We start from the raw sequence: 18,435 nt of genomic DNA, 5'->3' as shown, positions 1-18,435 counted from the left end.
AGCCCATTTCAATATTAAACTCACCATATAAGAATCACATCTGTCTCCCTATCACCATAATGTAACCAAATGAGCTAAAATTTCTCCATTACTAATCAGTCCCCCAACTTTGGGTATAACCCAAAGATCTGTTCTGAGAGCCCTCTTCTTGTTTTGTTTTAGATTGTATCTTCTTACTACCCTTATTGACTCTCATTTATTCAATCATTATGTCTATGAAGATGACTCATAGATCTATATAAACAGCTCTAGTCTCTCATCTAATTCAGGAACTAAAACTCTATCCAGTTCCTGTTGCCTTTTAGATATTACAAACAAAATATACCAGAGGTAGTTCAAATTCAGAATGTTCAAAACAAAACTCATTTATCTTTCTTCCCAAACACTTCCTGTTACTGATCTTCCCTGTTTACATCAAGGGTACTACAGTTCTTCCAGTCTCTTAGGATAGCAATGTCAGCATTATTCTCAACTCCTTATTCTTCCTAACCTTATATCAATTGTACAATTAATTGTACAATTTACAATCAATTGTAAATCTTCCCATTTCTATCTCTGAAACATTTCTGACACCAGATCCCTTCTCTCTATTCATACAGACACCAGCTGAGACTGGGTTCTCATCATCTCTTACTTGGTTTATTACCAATGGATTCCTATTGGTCTGTTTACTTCAAGTTTCCTCCCAGTCTGATCCACGCTCAGAACAGTTACTAAAAAGATTTTCCTAAAGCACAGGTCTAACCATGTCACTCTTCTACTCAACAAATTGCAGTGATCCTCTATCACCTTTAGTATGAAATATAAACACCTCTGTTTTGGCTGTTAGCTCTTTATAACTAAATCCAACTTATCTTTCTAGCCTCCTTTGTATAATTGAAAATCTGTTACCCTAAAAAAGAACTACATTTCCCGGGAGCCCACTGACTTCCAGTCGTTAAGTATTTCCTGTAGACAGAGGATATTAGCGAGTGGGTGGTCCTCTTTCTTGGGCTTGCAGATGGTAGTGGTGGTAAGCTAAGTGCAGGGATTTTTGAAATGGCTATTCAGCCCGGGGCATGTGGTCTTTATTTTGTATCCTCTTTATTCCTTGATTTCTAATGATCATTAATAAACTTCCTAAAACATAATATTTTTATTTTTGAGATTTAATTTTAATTTTTACACCTTCCATATTACCCCTCTTCCTTACTCTTCGGTGTCCAATTAAATTGGTTTCTCTGTTCCTTACATGCAATACCCCATCTCCTCTAGCTGAAGAGCTAATTTTGTGTCATTCATATGCATTTCTGTGTGTGTGTGTGTGTGTGTGTGTGTGTGTGTGTGTGTGTGTAAATTTGCATCCCTTGATAGAACATAAACTTCTTGAGAAAAGGGATAGTCTCATCTTTTGTTTTTGGATTCTCAGGAACTAACTTAGCAGACAATTAACCAAATCTTGTTTGAACCTTAGACAGGAGTACCCTAAAGACCATTTTATTTAACTACATGAGACACCTTTGAACACAGTATTTAAATCAAAGCAAATAAAAGGAAATAATTCTAAAGGTTAATTTTTTTTCAGTGCACTCTGAAAAAAGCCAACAATTCTGAAGAAAGCTTCCCATGCTGAAATCTATAATTAGTTTTATTTTTATCTGTTTTACTTATCTTCTTGACAAAAGTGCTACTTCCTAGAGTTCTTTTAGCCAGGAAATGTATGTTCTATCATTAATGAACCTGCATTTTCATACTCCTGTCAATGAGAACCCTTACTGCCCAAAACACCACAGACTTTTAGAGATGCTGCATGCTGCAGACAGGGCACTCCTGGGTTACTCACCACACCACTGGGAAGAGGATCGCTCCACAGCATAGCAGATCCACCAAGAACAAAGCATCTTTCCACAAGCCATATTCAGTTGTTCCCTCCTCAGTTGATTCTATGATGATGTAAGCCACATTTGCAAGGACCTGCAGAATATGATAAATCACTGAATCCTGCAAGATCACGTGAAGGAGCAGACCAAAGAGCAGTGGCCAAATAAGAGAAGTGGACACCTGTTCCTCCAGATAGCATCCCAAATTTTTGTGTTTAAGGCAAACTGGGTATCAACTCAGGATAAACTCCCCAGCAGGTAAGCAGGTGGCACTTTATGGCCCATGGCCATAGCTCCTACACTACAGAGATCCAAGATATCCTTTCTGGGGGAATCTCAGATTTTTGGATAATGAAGCTCCTTTAGGTTTGATATCGTGGGAATTATGATGAGAATGACACTAGAGGAGGAAAAGAAATTAAAATCATAAGCTCCAAAGTTCCTATCTCTCCTCTTATGGGAAGAAATTAGTTTTAATTCATTTTAAGGCTCTGTAGTAGGTGCCAGGAATACAAAGACAAAATGAAACAGGTTCAACCCCTAAAGAGCTTACTGAGCCAGGAGTTAAGGGACAAGAATCAGAAAAGCGACAAGGTTTTTTGAGAAGCAAACATAAAGAGGGAGTGCACTGAAGGCCTTGGGAAGAGTTTATAGGAAAGCAGGGAGGCAAGAGACAAGTATGTCAACTTTGGGGAAAAGCTAGTTGTCAAATTTAGCTGGAATGTAGAGTTCATGGAAATGAACAGAATGAAATAGAATAAAAAGAGAGATGGAAGTCAGATTATAAAAGCCTTTTATCCTGGAGGCAAATGGTCTGACCTGTACCTTAGAAAGACTATTTTGGCAGTTGTGTGAAGGGTAAGTTTATGTGGGAGAGGAAAAAATAAGAAACCCATCATGGGGCTATTATAACAGTCCAAGTGTGGGATAATAAGGACTTCAAATACTAAGTGGTAATTAAGTGGAAGGGAGTAGATGGAGAAATGTTAAGGAACTAGAGTTGGTAACTGAAAAGCTATAGGAAGTAAAGAGTCAAGGATGACTCTGAGGTTATGAATCTGGGTGATTATGAGGATTATCATGTTCTCAATGAAAACAGGAAGGAGAAGCAAATTTAGGGGACAAAGAAAATGAGCTCTTTTTCAGATATCTTGAATTTGAGATACTTATAGAATATCTAGGAAGAGATAAGCAGTAGTAAGCCAATGACGTGTGACTAGAATTCAAGCTGGATTAAAGGTAGATATACAAATCTGAAAAACATCTGAACAAAGATAAAGGAATTTATGGGAGTTGAATCAATCTCCAAGAAAACTGAATAAAGGGAAAAAGAAGAAAAAAGTCCAGTACAGAGTCCTAGGAAACAACAATTCAAAAGAGACAGAAAGCAGAAAAGGTACTGGGTATTTGAGGACTGGGAAGAAGATATGGAATGGCTGCTGATAGGGTGGAAAGGAATGTCAATAATGGAAAAATAAACATTTTGCTCTGTGGCAGGGAAAGCTCAGTTGAGAGTGGTATAACTTCCACTAATGGTATTCAACAACACCAGAAAACATGTTTTTATATTTTCTTTGTATGTTTATAGGATGTCTCTTCCTATAGAATATAAATTTTTTGAGGGCAAGGGCTTTCTTATTTATATCTTCACACATTTAGTATCTAGTATAGTGCCAGGTAATATACTAGGTACTTAACAAATTCCTGTCAATTAACTGTCTATGGAGAAGGCAGACAGAAGAGGGGAAGGGAAGGAAGGCTAGAGGAGAGGGAATGGTTTTCTAGGATTGAGAATTTACAGAAGAAAAACAGCAATAGGACAAGGAAGAGAAAGGAGTCAAGATGGACAGGTATACTTGTACTGATCAATTATAAAGTAGGGCCAAGACTGGAAAAAAAAAGAGGCCAAACAAGATGGAATGAAGGGACTGGAAACTATAATAGAATGACTACATTTAGGAAAAATAAGACCAAGCAAGAGAGGAATTTCTGGGATCAAAATCATGAGAAAAACAATAATATATCTTGGGTTTGCAACCAAGGGGTGAACAGAGGAGGAAGGAGGCAACTGAAGTTGCAAATGATTGTATTGGAGGAATCTTATGAACTGCAAAGTCAGGATATTTGAGAGGATATAAATGCATATATAAAAGTTCCCATGTATGAGAATATATTAAGGACTGAAAGGAAGACTATAAGTCAGTATTCCTCAAGAAAGGAAGGAAAGGGGTCAACTAGGTGGCTCATTGGATAGCCAGTCAGGCCTAGAGATAGGAGATTCCAGATTGAAATCTGGATTGCCTATCCCTTACCATTCTTGTGCCCTTGATTCTAAGATGGAAAGTAAGGGTTTTTTGTTTGTTTGTTTTTCTTAAAGAAAGGAGGGAGAGTGATCTGAAGTCCAAAAGATTATGGGAAGAAGGAACCTAGACTAGGTGATATAGCTGGATAGAGAAAACCTCAAAGGAGTTAATGCTGGATTATATTGTCAGAAGGATAATATGGAAGTGGCAGAGTGAGAATAAGGAGTATGCCAATTATTATTTCTGATCCAATGTATCAGGGGACATAAGGAAACAATCAGCACTGAAGAGAGTGAATAGGAATATAGTTTTCTGCAGTGAGTCAGATTTCCATAAGAGTAAAAAGATGGCAAGAGAAAAAGAACAGGCTAAAGACTGATATTGGTCCAATTTCTCTGGAAACAGACTAGCTCTTTCATTTGATTAATTTTTGTCTGAGCATTGTATTCTTGAGTGCATGACTTTACAATCTAGTTTGTCATCAGTAGCTTCACTTCCTATGAATAATATTTCATCTGAGAGATTTATGAGAGCAGCAAAAGATCATGAAACTGCTTAAGCTCTTTCGAAATTTATAATGAAAAATTTCCAGATTACCCAAAATGGTCAAGTTCTTTGAAAAGACCACAGTCCCAATATGTTATCTTCCTTGACTTTCCCTTGAAGATATCCCCAAATTACAAATGTAGATATATTGTTTTTTAAAAAAAATTAAGTATAGTCCTCTTTTTAGTGGATTAGAGGTGAATTATTTCTATAATTCAAGTAAAAATTTGTTTCAATTACTACAAATACAAATTATTTTGAAATGTTGCCTCCTCTTAACTTTCAGTTTTTTCCCCACTACTTTGTTCTTTCAAAAGTCCCTTTGATAAGGCCCACTGAACTTTAAACTATTATCTATTGTTTTATTACATAAATTAAAAAGTGAAATGCAAACCAAATTGTTTGTGAAAGCCATAATCACTTTGTCTTTTAACTAACATCATCAGCAGGAGAATAAACTAGCACTCCATGCTTTTATGTGCTGTGACAAATAATCTTCCTAGAATACCATATTGCATACATGGCTTCCAGGCACAGTTATATCTTAGGCTCAGCCAGTTTCAAAACAGTATTAGAAGTTAATCTCTCTCCTTCTCCTTCTTCTTCTCCTCCCACCCCCTCTTTCTTTCTAAACCCTTATCTTTCATCTTAGAATCAATATTATTATTGGCTCCAAGGGACAAGAACAATAAAAGCCAGGCAATGGGGGTTAAGTGATTTGCACTGGGTAACACCGGCTAGGAAGTATCTGAAGCCAGATTTGAATTCAAAATCTCCTGCCTCCAAGCCTGGCTCTCAACCCAGTGAGCCACCTAGCTGCCCCTCTTCCTTTACCTTCTTAACCAAATTAAAAGTGGAATCAAACTAATACCTAGAGAGATATCAGTGCTGAAGTATAGGGCTGTCTCACCTGGAGAGGGATGACAATCATAAAGATCTTTTTGTCTTTATCAGAAAGGATGTGTTTGATGAAAGCCCAGCCAGTACCAATAAGTGCAATAGTGATGAACAACAGTGCACCTTTTAATCTGAAAAAGAAAATTTTAAGATTTAGAAGATACCAACAGGTTGCTCTGTGTCTAGTAATATTTTAAAATTCATTTCATTACTTCACCTTTTTTGGCAGAGAGAAATTTACACAGTGGGGAACTCACAGGAGTAAGTTGCCATATTCTGGGCCAGATTCTTATTTCCTCATGTACTAACTTCCTTTATCCAGCAGCTCAGAAATAGCAGCACCAAAATTTGGCCCCCTTCCATGAGTTCATTACCTGTCTTATGAGCTCCCAAGCCTGTGTAACTATTTGCTGAGTATACTGACAGCTTTTTTTCACCAAGACAGGGAGTGAACTTAATGGTCAAATCTTACATGACATTTCATAGCAACAGTATTTAACAGCTACCTTGCATACTCACAGGTGAGTGATGTAGTAAACAACAGCCCAACCTTCTATTGGAAATCCCTGAGAGGAGATATAGTGGTAATCAATCTGAAATCACAGAGCACAAAATCATTTCATAAAACTTCAACCCAAGTCAAGCTGTCTCTTAGAAGCTCATCCCAGTACACCCATAACTCTACTTAAAATAACGGGCTGATAATTTAACTACTATAATACACTACTCTATCCTCTCCATATCATGCTGCTTTACTGGTCACATTTACCATATGATCACACTGGTAAAATGTGAGGCCAGTTTTATAAATCCTATATAAAGAGTGCAGTTTCATAGAATACAAGTTGAAGAGATTGAAAAAGACCATCTAGTCCTTCAGGCAAATGAAAGTGTTACTCAAGAAAGACAGCGCCTTTTCTTTTCTTAAAGATTTTCAGACTCAAGAATCTGCTAATTGAACTGACAACGTGGTGAGTGTAAAGGCTGACTTCCCCACTGTCTTGATACTCCTTTCTTCTGGCTGTAGCTTTAGAATTTCTACCTGTCTCTGTCTCTCTCTCTCAACTACCATAAATTCCATTTTACTTTAGTAATTCATTTTGGGGATTTAAAAATTAAATCCCTGGCAACCAATTAAATATTCAGCCCAACCATAAATTTAACAATCAGTAGCTCAGTAGAGTGAGAGCCAGGCCTAGAGATCATGGGGTCAAATCTGGCTTCAGCTACTTCTTAGCAATGTGACCCTGGGCAAGTCACTTAATCCTCATTGCCTAAGTCCTTACCATTCTTCTGCCTTGGAATCATTACATAGTATTGATTCTAAGATAGAAGGGTTAAAAAAATAATGAACTAATGTTTAAGTTGAAGTTCTGTGATTATGTAAAATGACAAATTAATGCAAATTAATCCAACAGTGAAACAAAAATGCTGCCTAGTTAGAAATGTAAACATCCTATGAATCAACTATTCTACATCTAGATTAACACACTGGGAAAGTGACTAACATTTGTTTCCAAGTTTATCTTTCCTAATAAAATAGAATCATAAGCTATGGAATAAATGACTTTGAAAAAGAAAATCTTTTCCACAAACTGAAAGTCACATGCCTTATGCTATATTAGCCAAATCAGCAGAAAAATAACTCTCTTATGTAAGTGCAAAAAGATAACTAAAATATTAAAACAGCACTCATTTCTTCTGAGGTTCTAAATAGACAAATTATAATTCCCATTACAAAATGTACCTACACTGCAGCAGTCCTGTACTTTGAAGCAGTGCCTTCATTACACTGGTCTTTGGACACAAGAAAAAGTACTTAAGGAATATTTGGGGATTAACCAAAAGTTGTATTATTTTCCAGGGTACTATAGGGCTGCATCATTAAAATTCAACTCAGAGTCCAATTCTGACTTGCAAATGTCCTATATGCATAAAGCATTGGCTCAGTTTTTAAAGCATTCATTTACATACAAACAAGAGTATATTAGGAAACTAAATGGCCTTGTTTTATCATTAATTGTATGCCAGAACAAGGAAAATTCAGGAATTATGGTAAATGTTAGAAATAATTCAGTAGATGGCACTCTCATCTCAGGAAATGGCAAAAACCCATGTTTTAGGAGGCATTTCAGAGATGATGGACTAACAGTGTACTGTAGGATTAGAATTATGAAGAGCTTCATTAAAAAGGCATTCTATGGGGGAAGATGGGTGGCTTAGTAGATTGAGAGCCAGGCCTAGAGATGGGAGGTCCTGGGTTCAAATATGGCATCAGACACTTCCCAGCTATGTGACCCTGGGCAAGTCACTTAACCCCCATTGCCTAGCCCTTACCACTCTTCTGCCTTGGGGTTTAAAAAAAAAAAGGCATCCTATGTTATTTATTGCCCAGTTAACCCCACCTTCAGGATAATTTACTCGTCCACTCATTTTGTTCACTTATGAAAAAGGACACCATTGAAAAACGGACATCAAAAAAACATTATACATACTGCGTGGAACACCAAAGACAAAGATTTTGTGAAGGGGAGGGCCGCCATCAACCAGTGAATCTTAAAAACATCATTCCTATAAAACGAAGGGAAAAAAATTGAGGAAGCACCTCACTGTCACATAAGGAGCAACAAAAAGCAATAGCCATCAGATAGATTTGTTAGAAATACACTCAATGAAATTTAAGGGAACCAAAACTATTTTGTCACTATTATTAGTGGGATTGGCTTCCACACCGAATTCTTAAAATCATTTAAATTGCTGACTATTGACTACATTGTGACTACCATGGTCTGCAGTGTGGAAACAATTGCTAGAGACAAAATTCTGTTCTATAATTAACCTGAAGGAACAACCCAGAATATTTATCTTCCTGGCTGTTTCGGTCAATTTCCTATTTTAATGTCTACTTGAGAGTTCATTAATGGAAGCAAATAAGAATAGATCAATCTCAAAAGCACACCATTAGATGGCATTAAGATTTACCTACAATGCAAAGATATTAAACTAATAGCATGCTAATTAAGGCAATTCAAGGTCCCAACAGTTGTAATGGTTTGTATCATTCTTCTAGGGCAGTCTGTCAGACTACTAAGTAGTGAATGGCACTTTCTCTTTTCCTACTTTCTAGCTTTCTCCCATTATCCCTTCAATTCAGGATAAAAAACAGAATAATCTCAAAAGAAATTCCTCTCCTTTCTTGAACTCTCATAGCACTTACTAACACTGTAGTTTATATTGCCTCTATTTTTAACATACCGTAATGCACAGTCCATAAAGTTTACTCATAGACACCTAGAAAAGTGCCTCACATATGTATCATTCCATAAACGTTTGCTGAATGAATTAAATGGATTGAGATACTGGCAAAGAAGAGACTCTAAAGCAATAACTCTTGTACCAACATACAAAACCAATAACCAAGTAGGATTTCCATTTTACTCATATAAAGAGTTAGCCCAACAACAACAAAAAAAAGGTGCATCCAGAATAAAATGGAAAACTTTTGGGGATAGAGGAGATGCTTTGCTTTAAGTATTTGATACAAAATTGACACCTTAAATCTATAAAGAACAGACACATTTCTAATAAGATCCATTTCACTGATAGGTAAGTGGTCAAAAAGATCTGAATAGGCAGCTCAAGAAAATACTTTAAAAAAAAAGTAGATGGTGGGTTCAGATCTTTGACTTTTATTGTACAGAACTCCAATGAAGCCAATGCCTGCTGGTCACTATTTTGCAACTTATAGCCTTAAAGTTGCCTGGGCCACTGAGAAAACATTTAATAACCACCTGAAAAACTACTTAAATTCTTTAATAATAAAAAATGTAAATTTAAAACATTCTGGGGATGCTACCTCATATTCATTAAAGATAGTACAAAAAGACAAAGTTCCATACGAACAGAGCTATAGAAAAATAGGAACATTATTTAATACTGCCAGTGAAATAAATAATTTATAGAACCTTTTGGAAAACACTGTATAGTATGAACTAGAAAAATGTTTGCACTCTCTTACCAATAGTAGGACTACCCTAAGGATATTTTTCTTTCATTTTTTTTTTAAATCCCTAATTTTCTCTAAGATAAAGGGCAGGCAAGGCTGCCCCAAGATATTTTCTTAAAGATTAAAAAAAGGTATGTCTAAATAAAAATATTTATAACTAGCTTAGGATAAATAGAGGATAGTATATATTATATTATTTTTGTAAATAATGGGTTATTGCACTATAAGATATGATTGAAATGAAGACTATAAATACAGAGAAACCAAAGTCCCATACATCAATGAACAAAAATCTAGTTTCAAAGTCCAGGATCAAGTACTGAACAAGTGCCACATCCAGCCTCTCTGACCCTAGATAAAACATTGAATCCCCAGAGTCCCAAGAAGCTCTCCAACTCTGAGTTGTTAAGCAGCTGCTGCTTGGTGTTGGTAAAAAGGGTTTCTTTATTCAGAGATCCCTATACCAATGGAATCATAGGTCTGAACCTTCAGGGGAAAAAAAAAGGATAAGGGGAATGAGAGTTCACTGTGCCTGTATTGGAAGCATTTCTAATTTGGTCAGCTCTGCCAGAGCTTCTGCTCCTTCACCCATCTGCCACCCTCTTGGAAAGCTCAAGGTCACCGTCACACCATGATGAAACACACTGGTATAGGACTTTGGCAGAGGAGTAATAACACTGGCAACAATAATTTTTTAAAAGGGGCACAAAAACAAACAGGAAGTTTCTGTTATTTCCTTAAAATTAACATCACTAACAATTATAAACAATAGATGTCTACACTTTTATACAGAATAGTCTTTTATTTCTGCTTGTATATATGAAAAGATTTTTTGAAGGTTACTAAATATAAAATAAATTTAACTGTTTTATAGTCATAAATCAACTGAACTGACCAAGGAAAACAATGATCATTTTAAATTTCCCTAGTGACCTATAATCTTGCATCTCCAACTGCCTTTTCAGATATCTCAAACTGGAGGTCTGGTAGATATCTTAACCATGTTTAAAACTGAACTCATATGAATATAGATGCAAAAATCTTAAATAGGATACTAGCAAAAAGACTCCAGCAAGTGATCAGAAGGATCATCCACCATGATCAAGTAGGATTTATATCAGGGATGCAGGGCTGGTTCAATATTAGGAAAACCATCCACATAATTGACCACATCAACAAGCAAACCAACAAGAACCACATGATTATCTCAATAGATGCAGAAAATGCATTTGATAAAATTGATAAAAACACCCATTCCTATTAAAAACACTAGAAAGCATAGGAATAGAAGGGTCGTTCCTAAAAATAATAAACAGTATATATCTAAAACCATCAGCTAATATCATCTGCAATGGGGATAAACTAGATGCATTCCCAATAAGATCAGGAGTGAAACAAGGATGCCCATTATCACCTCTATTATTTAACATTTTACTAGAGACACTAGCAGTAGCAATTAGAGAAGAAAAAGAAATTGAAGGCATCAAAATAGGCAAGGAGGAGACCAAGTTATCACTCTTTGCAGATGACATGATGGTCTACTTAAAGAATCCTAGAGATTCAACCAAAAAGCTAATTGAAATAATCAACAACTTTAGCAAAGTTGCAGGATACAAAATAAACCCACATAAATCATCAGCTTTTCTATATGTCTCCAACACAGATCAGCAGCAAAAACTAGAAAGAGAAATCCCATTCAAAATCACCTTAGACAAAATAAAATACCTAGGAATCTATCTCCCAAGACAAACACAGGAACTATATGAACACAACTACAAAACACTCTCCACACAACTAAAACTAGACTTGAGCAATTGGAAAAACATTAACTGCTCACGGATAGGACGAGCCAATATAATAAAAATGACCATCCTACCCAAACTTATTTATCTATTTAGTGCCATACCCATTGAACTACCAAAATACTTCTTCACTGATTTAGAAAAAACCATAACAAAATTCATTTGGAACAACAAAAGATCAAGGATATCCAGGGAAATAATGAAAAAAAAAAACACAAATGAGGGGGGCCTTGCAGTCCCAGACCTTAAACTATATTACAAAGCAGCAGTCATCAAAACAATTTGGTACTGGCTAAGAAACAGAAAGGAAGATCAGTGGAATAGACTGGGGGAAAGTGACCTCAGCAAGACAGTATACGATAAACCCAAAGATCCCAGCTTTTGGGACAAAAATCCACTATTCGATAAAAACTGCTGGGAAAATTGGAAGACAGTGTGGGAGAGACTAGGAATAGATCAACACCTCACACCCTACACCAAGATAAATTCAAAATGGGTGAGTGACTTAAACATAAAGAAGGAAACCATAAGTAAATTGAGTAAACACAGAATAGTATACATGTCAGACCTTTGGGAGGGGAAAGACTTTAAAACGAAGCAAGACATAGAAAGAATCACAAAATGTAAAATAAATTATTTTGACTACATCAAATTAAAAAGCTTTTGCACAAACAAAACCAATGTAACTAAAATCAGAAGGGAAACAACAAACTGGGAAAAAATCTTCATAGAAACCTCTGACAAAGGTTTAATTACTCAAATTTATAAAGAGCTAAATCAACTATACAAAAAATCAAGCCATTCTCCAATTGATAAATGGGCAAGGGACATGGATAGGCAGTTCTCAGATAAAGAAATCAAAACTATTAATAAGCACATGAAGAAGTGTTCTAAATCTCTTATAATCAGAGAGATGCAAATAAAAACAACTCTGAGGTATCACCTCACACCTAGCAGATTGGCTAACATGATAGCAAAGGAAAGTAATGAATGCTGGAGGGGATGTGGCGAAGTAGGGACATTAATTCATTGCTGGTGGAGTTGTGAACTGATCCAACCATTCTGGAGGGCAATTTGGAACTATGCCCAAAGGGCGACAAAAGAATATCTACCCTTTGATCCAGCCATAGCACTGCTAGGTCTGTACCCCAAAGAGATAATGGACACAAAGACTTGTACAAAAATATTCATAGCTGCGCTCTTTGTGGTGGCCAAAAACTGGAAAACGAGGGGATGCCCATCAATTGGGGAATGGCTGAGCAAATTGTGGTATATGTTGGTGATGGAATACTATTGTGCTCAAAGGAATAATAAAGTGGAGGAGTTCCATGGATACTGGAACAACCTCCAGGAAGTGATGCAGAGCGAGAGGAGCAGAACCAGGAGAACATTGTACACAGAGACTAATACACTGTGGTATAATCAAACGTAATGGACTTCTCCATTAGGGGCGGTGTAATGTCCCTGAACAATCTGCAGGGATCTAGGAGAAAAAAACACCATTCATAAGTAGAGGATAAACTGTGGGAGTAAAAACACCGAGGAAAAGCAACTGCCTGACTACAGAAGTTGAGGGGACATGACAGAGGAGAGACTCTAAATGAACACTCTAATGCAAATATTATCAACATAGCAATGGGTTCAAATCAAGAAAACATGTAATGCCCAGTGGATTTACGCGTCAGCTACGGGGGGCGGGGGGGAGGAAAAGAAAATGATCTATGTCTTTAATGAATAATGCTTGGAAATGATCAAATAAAATATTAAAAAAAAAACAACTAAACTCATATTTCCCTCTAAACTCTCTCCTTTACCTCCTTCTCTTCCTTATTTTTTGGGGGTTTTTAAATATAATTTATTTTATTTTTTACCCACATTGTTCATTTTTGTAAGTGAATAATCTTAAAAAACCAAAACCTCAAAACATAAACCCAAATAAACAACTGAAAAAAGTCTGCTTTCATCTGCATTCTAACTCCCAACAGGTCTTTCTCTGGAGATGGATAGCTTTCTTTGCCCCAAGTCCCTCAGAAATGTCCTAGATCTTTGTATTGCTCAGAATAGGCAAGTCTATCACAGTTGATCATTGTACAATATTGCTGTTACTGTGTACAGTATTCTCCTGGTTCCATTTATTTCACTCTGCAACCAGCTCTTTCTGAAATCATCCTGATCATCATTCCTTATAGCACAATAGTGTGATCATCATTCCTTATAGCACAATAGTATTCCACCCTCTCCCTTCCTTACTACTATAGAAGGCAACAATATCCTCCCAATCTCTCAGGTTCAAAACCTAGGAATCATGTTAAACTTACTATTTCTCAATCAGTAATTATTAATAAATGTCTAATACGTGCCAGGCACTGTGCTAAGCACTGGGGAAACTAAAGAGGCAAAATACAGTCCCTGCCCCCCTCCCTAGGAGTTTACAATCTAGTAGGAGAGACTATATATAAAAAAAGATATACAAAGTCAACTATATTTAGGATAAATAGGAGGTAATTAACAAAGGGAAAGCTCTAGAATTAACAAGGTGTGTGGGGGTAAATTAAGGCTTTCTGTAGAAGGTGAGATTTTAGTTGGGGCTTAAATGAAGCTAGAGGGGTCATTAATCAGAGTAGAGGAAGAAGAGTATTATAGCCATGGAGGATAGCCAAGGAAAATGCCCAGAACTGAGAGATGAGTGCTTATTAATGAAACAACCCCTCCATATCTAATCTGTTGCCAAAACCTGTCAATTTCACCATTTCAACATCTCTCAAACATGCTTCCTCCTTTCCTAACACCTCTAACATCCTGGCTCAGTCTCATCGCTGCATGCCTGGACTATTATTGTAAAAGCCTGTTGTTAAGTCTGCAGACCTCAAGATTTCCTTACTCCAGTCTATCCTCCATTCAGCTACTAAAGTATTTTTCCAAAATGCAGGTGGCTCCCAGATTGCCTTAGAATCAAATACAAAATGCTTTGTTTGGTATTCAAATCCCTTTATAACCTGGATTCAATCAAAACAACTTGTAAGATATCATCTCATCCCTATCAGATTGGCCAACATGATAAAAAAGCAATGTTGAAGAGGATGTGAAAAAATGGGGACACTAACACATTATTGGTGAAACTATGAATTGATCCAAGCATTTTGGAAAGCAATCTGGAATTATGCCCAGAGAGTTATAAAGTTGAGTATATCTTTAGACTCAGAAATACCACTGTTAGGACTGTTTTCCTAGGGAAAAAAGAAAAGATCCTATTCTAAAATTCCTATTCTAAAATATTTATAGCAGCTCTCTTTGTGATGGCAAAGAAGTAGAAAGTGAAGGGATGCCCATCACCTGGGAAATGGCTGAATAAGTTGTAACATATAATGGAGTGCTGTTGTGCCATAAGAAATGATGAACAGGTGAATTTGTTATACAAAATTATAAAAAATGAAATAAGTAGGACTAGGAGAATATTGTAAACAGCAATAGAAATAATATTTGAAGAATAACTTGTGAATTTCCCCTCTAAAGAAAGAACTGATAAATAGAAAAATACAAGACATAGTTTTATAGAGACATTAAAAACAACAACAACAAACCGAGCCCTTCCTATCTTTTCATAATCCAGTGACACTGGTCTCCTTACTGTTCCCCAAACAAGACATTCCATCTCTTGGCTTCCCACATTTTCTACAGCTGACCCCTCAAGCCTGGAATTCTCATTCTCTCATTCTCTCTCTCTCTCTTCAACTCCACTTTCCTTTGGCTTTCTTTTAAGCCTCAACTAAAATCTCATCTTTTATAGAAAGCCTTTCCCAACCCTTCTTAATTCTAGTGCCTGCCTTATATTAATTACTTCCTATTTAACCTGTATATAATTTGTTTGTATATATCTGTATGCAAGTTGTCACCCACGTTAAGCTGCAAACTCTTTGAGGGTAGTTATTATTTTTTGCTTTTTTATATCCCCAGCACTTAGCATTGAGCCTGGTTCCACAGCAGGTGCTTAATAATGTTTATTGCTTGATTTATTGATTATAACTAAATATTAAAAAATGAAATACTACCCTGAGCATTAGAAAATAATGATTCAAAAAAATAATGATTCAAAAAAACATATATGTCAAAAGGAAAACAGGTAACTCTGGTAAAAGTGGCCCCACAAAGTCCTGGCTTTTAAAGAAGATTCCATTTCATCAGTAATACCTGAAAATATCCATGTTTAGAATAAATTCAGGAAGAAGCTTAAATGTCCAATGCATTCACATACCATAATCTACCTAGTTTATAGACTTTTAAGCAATAAATGTTCATCACTCTAACTGAAAATCAATATTCTCATTTCAGCTGGTTATTTAGGGTCATGTGGACAGCATTAAACAATGTTGCTGCATATATGCAGCTGTATTCCCATGAGAAACACATTAAGGAAGTTCTAACAGCAGGGGCTACAAAAATGAGGAAGGAAGCCAAGTAAATAAGCTTTGAAGAAGTATCTTCATTGAACAAGTCTTCACTTAGATCAATGAAGAGAATCCATTGTAGCTGTGATCTGAACTAATGTCTGTATTTCAAGGTTGGCATCACCTTCAGTCCTAAAATGTTTTATCTCTTATTTCAGAAGAAATCTGTATTGCCTAGATTTTACTTAAATATTTGAGCTTCTTTTTTTTTTTAAAAGAGTAGTATGAAATACACAAAAACCATCAAGCAAACTGCAGCTGCAAGAAGCAAAATTTCAAGCCAATCAGGGAATCGTCCTATTATATAGATCCCTATAATTTAAGTGGAGGAAGGAATGAGGAGAAACTTGAGATTTCTTTCAAATTAGGAAGTCAGCAAGGAAGATGTAAATATGCCAGCTAATATGCCAGTATCAGCCGCTGCCCTAAATTGAGGCAGTCCCAGAAGCTGAAGACTTACCTCCGTTTTCGAAGTATATGAATCCAGATGGTTCCAGAAAGGAAGAAGAAAAGAGCCATGGAAACATAGAGCTTTGGGAGAGGAATTTCTCCAGCTGAGAGGTAACTGTCAGGATTCTTCTCTATGATCTCAATCTGAAAATAAAACCAGGATGAACATCATGATTTACTCAAAAGTGACACATCTTCCTATCTCTTGAAATCTGGATCTGCACTGAAAGAGTTTGAAGAGCAGAGACCTAGAAGTCAGATTCTAATTCACTTTACAATTCTTCATTGATATAGCATCTACCACATTTCTATAATACTGGCAAGGAAGAATTTTTAAATGTTAATCTTTTTTCATCTCACAAATTTGAATAATCTCAGAGCTGAGCACAGGTAGGGTGTTGTCACTATAAAAATGTCTTATATTTTCCATGATTCACAAAATCCTTTAGCCATCAACCCTGGAATATTCTCTACTTAATACTCACATCAAGGCTGAAAGAGAGGTCATTACTGGTCTGAATATCACCAACAAAACATTTGTGGAAATAAAGGCTGTAGAGACCTTCTTGGTCAATGGTACTGATGTTGAAGAAAAACTAGAAACAGGGAGGAAAAGGTAAATGAGTCCAAACTTCAAATAAATATACTAACCATGGTTAATTCTAAAAATAAAGTTACAAAGGGGCAGCTAGATGGCTCAATGGATTCAGAGCCAGGCCTTGAGATGGGAAGTCCTAGGTTCAAATCTAACCTCAAACACTTCCTAGCTGTGTGACCCTGGGCAAGTCACTTGCCCTCCCCCCCAATGCCTCACCCTTAGTACTCTTCTGCCTTAGAACTAATATATAGTATTGATTCTAAGACAGAAGGTAAGGGTTTTTTTTTTTTTAAATAATAAAGTTACAAATATCACAAGGAAAAAACCCCAAAACATCCTACTTAAACCTAATGACTATTGGGACAAAGTATAAACAAATGTCTTTCCTTGCTCTACAATGATTAGAAGCTTAGGGTAGAAACTATACTTTCAGTTAACTAGTTTTTCAGGTTTCAGATTTCTAGATATCAGGACATTCAGATTAACATTCATGCCAAGTAGCACTCCAGAAAAAATGAAAGGGGTTCAGCTGTGGTGATCTGAAAAGGTTCAATCCTCAAGATGCAAATAAAATTTGTGATTTTGGGGATTACAAGACAAATACCACATTTTCTCAATTATTTCTATGTCAATTAGAGATTGCCTTCTATTTTTATGAATTTAAAATAAAAATCATATAAATACAAACTATATCAAGTGCTTACAAGAGAAATGCCAACTTGGCTTTTAACAAAAACAGTTCACAAGGTGCCTTCTAAAAACACAATATTTTAGGTATTAAAAAAGATATTGGAAATGACTGGAAAAGTAAAAGTATACTATATATCATTATCGATTTATATTGTTATATCTTTGCTAAACTGACAGAATATATTTTAAATCAATCATGATGGTGGAAAAACAAAAATTGCCAATCACATGAAGCCTTAGTTTCCTACAGCAGACTCCAGATTCAAAAGGTTGGCATGGTTCTTCAGACATAACAGGTAAAACAGTGATCATTTTAGGGCAGAGGTTGAGGTGAGGCATGGGACCTTGGGAGGCCACTAAATTTGCAGACCTCACCTTCTTTATCAGGCTAGAGGAAAATATATTGCCCTTGTACAGTTCTCCAAATCCAGCAAAATCCAATAACAAAGGAGTTAATAATAGCTAATACTTATATACAAGTTATTTAACCTTTCTTAGCCTGTTTTTCTCAGTCATAAAATGAGGGGGGACTTCTGAGGCCTCTTTCAGTTATAAACAAATGATCTTGTGATTCTAGGATAGAGAGCTCTAAGGTCTACAAAGCATTTTGTGGACATTCTCTCCTCTGATCCCCCCTAACAACCTGTGAGATTTTGATTCTTATTTTCTTTCTTTACTTTTTGCATCCTTATCCTTGCTTTATTGATGAGGAAACTGAGGATGAGGGGTTAGTGACCTAAATGAGATCATATAGCTTTTGAGTGTCTGAGGTAGGATTAGAACTCAGGTCTGCTGGGGAAGCTAGATGGAACAGTACACAGAGCATCAGGCCAGAAGTC

At 36.2% G+C, this 18,435-nt stretch overlaps 1 protein-coding gene across 1 annotated transcript in view; it reads right to left on the bottom strand.

Moving 5' to 3' along the window:
* GPR107 (G protein-coupled receptor 107) overlaps positions 1 to 18,435 on the bottom strand; it is a 107,915-nt gene that overhangs the window by 59,083 nt on the left and 30,397 nt on the right. Inside the window, exons 8-13 of the mRNA XM_001369476.4 lie at positions 16,794 to 16,904; positions 16,319 to 16,452; positions 8,101 to 8,176; positions 6,125 to 6,198; positions 5,619 to 5,736; positions 1,823 to 1,953 (exon numbers count right to left, since the gene is read on the bottom strand). Coding sequence (XP_001369513.1) covers positions 1,823 to 1,953; positions 5,619 to 5,736; positions 6,125 to 6,198; positions 8,101 to 8,176; positions 16,319 to 16,452; positions 16,794 to 16,904 — 644 coding nt within the window. The remainder of the gene's footprint in view (positions 1 to 1,822; positions 1,954 to 5,618; positions 5,737 to 6,124; positions 6,199 to 8,100; positions 8,177 to 16,318; positions 16,453 to 16,793; positions 16,905 to 18,435) is intronic.

The sequence above is a fragment of the Monodelphis domestica genome, chromosome 1 (genome assembly GCF_027887165.1).
Source record: "Monodelphis domestica isolate mMonDom1 chromosome 1, mMonDom1.pri, whole genome shotgun sequence".
NCBI lineage: Eukaryota > Metazoa > Chordata > Mammalia > Didelphimorphia > Didelphidae > Monodelphis > Monodelphis domestica.
Note: the sequence above shows the minus strand (reverse complement) of the source record. Positions and strands in the feature narration are given on the sequence as shown.